This window comes from Odontesthes bonariensis, chromosome 7 (assembly GCF_027942865.1).
Source record: "Odontesthes bonariensis isolate fOdoBon6 chromosome 7, fOdoBon6.hap1, whole genome shotgun sequence".
NCBI lineage: Eukaryota > Metazoa > Chordata > Actinopteri > Atheriniformes > Atherinopsidae > Odontesthes > Odontesthes bonariensis.
In genome coordinates, this window is record NC_134512.1 from 20,538,137 (window position 1) to 20,543,184 (window position 5,048).

The window sequence follows — 5,048 nt, forward strand, 5'->3', positions numbered from 1 at the left end:
TGGTCATTTAGGTCAGTATTCATTCATTCATCTTTTAGCTAGAAAACCTGCTTAGGAGTTGTATCAGAAGGCAAGTGTCAATTTCTAATTCTGTCTAATATGTGACAAAACAAACCTTTATAAAGCTTTTATTACTGTGAGACTAGTTTGATTGAAAAAAAAAAGTGAAGACATCACCAACAACTCAGATGTGAAATTTGTATGTCTTCCACTGGACTGAAACCGATAGATTTAATACATCAGGACTGTATTATAACACAAAGATTAGGAAACATAAAAACAACCAGAAAAACCGTACATCTGTGTCATTTGTACAGAATATAAGTCTCAGAATGTGTTTACTGCAGACGTTGTTGTTGCTTTCCTCGCTTTTTGGAATAAAATTTCCTTTTATTCTCTGATCTTTTTAGGCTTGTGCGTTTCTTCGTCCTTTTTTGCTTATTGTATTTTTTTCATCTTTTTGTGTACAGCTTGCATGTCCTTGTATTATTACGTATATAGGCCTGTTTGTGGTTGTTTCCCATCTGTTTTTTGTTGTTGTGTTTCTCTCTGGCCAATGTTGCTGATGAGGGTCATGGGAGCCTATGGACATGATAATAATAATAATAATAAAAAAAGACATGTTTAGATTTTCAATCAAATTATAAAGCTTTCATCAGAGTTTGTGTTTGCTGTGTTTGATCAGCAAGTTGTTTAGAAAAGATTTTAGATTCAGGCTACAAAAAGTAAGATCACTCGAAGCCCTGGTGAGTTGTGGTTCATCTTCCAGCCAGCAGGGGGAGACGTTCATGTTTAAAGCCTCAGAGAGGAAGCTCAAAATGGCGATCCCCGGACCAGGTAGTGGACGCGTTGCTATGGTTATACACACGCTTCAGCCTTAAACACAAATATTAACGATTAGTTTCTAGAAACTTTAAAGCGATCGATGTTATTCCTGTTCAGGTTTACTGTGATTAACCCAATTTCTTCTCTACGTCTGCAGGGAGGTCTGCGGGTCTCGTATCCTTTTCATCTAATTCAAATGTGCGCCTGCAGAACATAGAGACATCTCCTTCTGTGTGGTGATGATCCTTAACTCTGCACCCAGCTCTCCTCTGTTCCTCTGCAGCTGCTGCTCAAACTGACGAGCGTCTACTTCGTCTTCTACTTCCTGTTCACTTTAGGCCTGATCATTAAAAAGAGTGAGTGATGCCATGTGTCCCTCTGCCTGAGCTTTATCCTAAGTGTTTAACTGTAGACGGTGAATGATCTGCTGCTTTCAGGCTTGGTGCTGTCCTATCCTGTGGATGCTCTGGCCTGTGATGTTGGTCTGCTGTTCCTCCTGGCTGCTCTGGAGTTTCTTCATTTCTTATTTGGTGAGAAAACACAAACTACACTAACCACCAAGATGCCTTCAGTACATGGGGCATTATTAATATCTTCTGTGCGCTGTTAAAACTAGAAAAACGTGTAAAAATACAGCTTTAAATTTCAGATTATGTTTTCTAAATAGTAGTTTTTCGGTGGATGGATATATTTTAATGTGCTGTCACATCTTCGATTATAACTGTCAATACATAAAACTTTTTATATATGTCTGAGAAAAAAACGAGTGACATGTTTGCTCCCTTTATTTGCTCATAAAGATGTATCTGATGCTGCCTTTTTTTTATATATATCTTATATATTAGAAGTAATATTCATATAGAATTGATAACACAATTAGTGTTTTTATTTTACACCCATGTTTGCAAACAGGTTTGATCACTGGGTAAAGTGTAAATATAAACAGAATGCAATGATTTAATGTATTTAAACCCGACATTCAACTGAAAATAATAAAAAGACAAATCTGCAAAATGCCACTCTATCAACTGAACTCTTTTACTCCGGAGTCACGCTGTTTTAATACGAGCTGAATGCTGCTAGTGTGGCTATAAAACCTGCACACGGTGTTTAGAACTTACGTAACTTATCCATGACATGTGCTGGGATGCAGCCCCATACTATCGCAGATACAGGCTTTGGAACTTTGTGCTCATAACGAGCCTGATGAACCCTGTCCTTTTGTAGCCAGTTGTGTGCAGCGTCCATATTTTCAGTGTCACCTCTAGTTCATTACAATAAGCTTTGTGCAGACAAGACAGTGTTTCTGCATCAGGTGTATTTCAGCCTTTGCTTTGAGAGTTAACTCACATTTTTGGATGCAGTGGTGAAAATGATTTTCACATGTGTTCTTAAGCTCATCCAGTGAGTTGGGTTCATTTTTTTAATGCAGTGCAGCCCGAGGGCCCAAACATCACTGAAGTATATGAAGTACTCAGAAGTACGTTTTTGTACAGAGACTTATCTAGATTCTCAGAATTGACTCATGATTTTACAAACTGTAATCAACTGTAACCAGTTATCTTTTGCAATTTTAAATTGGGAAACCTTATCATAAATTGTTGAACTGTTTGCCCACGCTGTCTCTCATTAAGCATTGCTTAACTTTTTTCTTTTTTGACCCATATTACTACAAACATGCCCCGAGCGGGAGCTGTTCAAATCTTTTCTAAGCTTGTTTTTCATGTCTGCAGTAAGTGGGACCTAAGAGTTGCATTTGGGGTTGAATGAATACATGTAACATGGAAACTTGTAATATCCCCTAAAAGAATAGTTGGCAGTAGAACTCATTACATGACTGTCTGCCCTTGTCTGCAGGTGTGAAGGGCAACCTGACGGAGAGCGAGGGCTATATTCTGGGTAACCTCATTGTGACAGCGACAACTGTCTTGTTGACGGTCTACTTCCTGGTGTGGCAGACCTACGTAATGCGAGCAGATGTAATCATCAGCAGTGTCTTACTGGCTGTCTACGGCTTAGATGGAGTCCTGGCTTTCAGCACTTTGGCTCGATTCGCCAGGTTGGTTCCACTCACTCTCAGCAGGTGTTTCAGATTAAAGTGTCAATGTCAAAGATTTTCATGAAAAAGAATACTTGTTTTGGGTGTACCCCGCCTCTCACCCGATGGCAGCTGAGATTGGCTCCAGTTTCCCCGTGACCCTGAATCGGGTTAAGTGGGTATAGAAAATGGATGGATGGATGAATATTTGTTCAGTTACCTTAGCCAAATGAGAAAACACAGTTAGTGCAACACAAACGAAAGACAAGGTCGATATATTAAAGTATCTGGTGTCAAACATAGACGAAACACTTCATTATCTCATGCGTAGACTGGCCCACAGATTGACGCTCCATTTATTTTGATTGACAAGATATGGTGACGTAAGTAGCATCTCATATGTATGTTTTGAATGGCCCGACAGCAGGGATCTTTTCTTTTGTCCACGCTATTGTTCGTGAATGAAATAAGCCCTGGTTCCTATTAGGACTTGTTTGAATTATTGATATGGATTGCATTCACTGAAGTGATACTGTAGACCGTGTACAGTGCCGTCAAATCCTCAGATTTTCCTTCCAGTATGCATTATGTGATCTACTTTGTGTTTTTCAGTGCCTATTCATGAAGAAGACTCCTCTTCGTCGTCTCGTATGCTGCAGCCGAACTCCCAGCTTGTCTACACTTTTCAACAACTAGTAAAAAAAAAAAGGAAATCATGAAAAAACCCTGTTACTTGCTGTAATTGAGTGTTAATCATGTAAGTAATGTTTAATTGAGCTGGTCAGGCTTTTATAAAACAATCAGTCTGAATAATAATTATAATGCAGAGACATACTTTTGTGTATATTTGCTGTAATAATCTCTGTGAAAGACTTTACCAAAGAAGAGCATTCACATTAACACTGAATATTTTTTCATGTGATAAAAATAAAATCTTTTTGGGAATATGCTTTGATATGCTGTGTATATTTTATGTTCCTGTTTTGCCCATTAGAGGGCAGAATGGTTTTGATAATAATAATAATAAAAAAAAAATGTGAAAAAAACTGATTTCAACTTTCTTTCAAACACCTTTAAAATGCACAAGGCATCAGTTTTGTTGGGAGTTGAAAGCTTTATTTAATGCATTACTGGGGAGAGATCACACTTTTTCCAATCAAAGAATTGAAAAAAATAATAATCTGATAATATATAATATTGTGTCCTTTATTCCCCCATGCCGACTCCTGTCGCATTAATTCCATGTATCTGAGGTTTTCAGGGTTGGTCTGTTAGTCATTTCCAACTCCACTTTTCTCAAACAGGTGATTTCTCAGGCTTGACAGCTGAAGTTAATGATCAAACCCAGCGGCAATGTTACCAAAGTAACCACGTAGAAAACAAATCACATGTCAGAGAGCCTGTGGTTGAGCAACAGCTGAATACAGTCACCCAAAGTGTACATTTCCGTTTCGACCTTTAATTCTGTCCCACCAATTTGGGGTCTGTTAAAATAATAATAATAATGATGATAATAATTCATATATGCTAATTCTTGTTCTTTATATGTTTTGCCCAGAACGACTGCACTACATTGATGATGTTCTCTGCAGGAGACGCACTCAGACAGAGTGGTCACTCTTACCAGGAAGTGTCACTGAACCCTGGGCAGTGTTCCACACTGTTACTCCTCTTTCAGTCTGTCACCCCGAGTCGTTTAACTAGCTCAGACCAGTCACTGCTTTTTGCTACACAAAGAGAAGGTTGCGGTTAGGGTTTGCTAGGGTAATTTACTTTAAAAATAATGTCATCTTGTTTACAGCAGTAGTACGCTTCCTGTCACTGGTATTCCCCCCCAAAGCACACGGAAATAAATCAGGATAATTAAAATGATTACATCAGACATTTTTTGTTTAAAAAAGAAAAGCAAACTTGTACTTTGGCCATTTTTTTTTCTCCAAATAAAGCCGTGGGCCAGAAAAGAAGTCGGAAACACCCTTAATTCATTTTCACTCACTGAAGCCGGAAAAAAAACCACTCAAAAACCACCTTTAAACAAGCTGACCTTTGATTTTAAAGCTCTCTGTATGCTGAAAAGCGAGTGAGTTACATCACCAACATGTGTTCAAAGTCGCTAGTTTACAAGCAAAGAACCTTCAGGTGAAGTCTGAGGTGGCTCCTCCCCCTCCTCTGTCAGATTGAGTTA

The 5,048-nt window shown here is 38.5% G+C and overlaps 1 protein-coding gene across 1 annotated transcript; it reads left to right on the forward strand.

Annotated features, from left to right (window-relative positions):
• The first annotated feature begins 797 nt into the window (after nucleotides 1-797).
• On the forward strand, nucleotides 798-3,821 carry LOC142384695 (transmembrane protein 80-like). The gene is made up of 6 exons (XM_075470999.1): nucleotides 798-837; nucleotides 983-999; nucleotides 1,088-1,181; nucleotides 1,263-1,355; nucleotides 2,683-2,884; nucleotides 3,476-3,821. Exons 1-6 carry the CDS (start codon nucleotides 819-821, stop codon nucleotides 3,486-3,488), a joined length of 438 nt encoding a protein of 145 aa, XP_075327114.1. The 5' UTR covers nucleotides 798-818; the 3' UTR covers nucleotides 3,489-3,821.
• The last annotated feature ends 1,227 nt before the right edge of the window (nucleotides 3,822-5,048 follow it).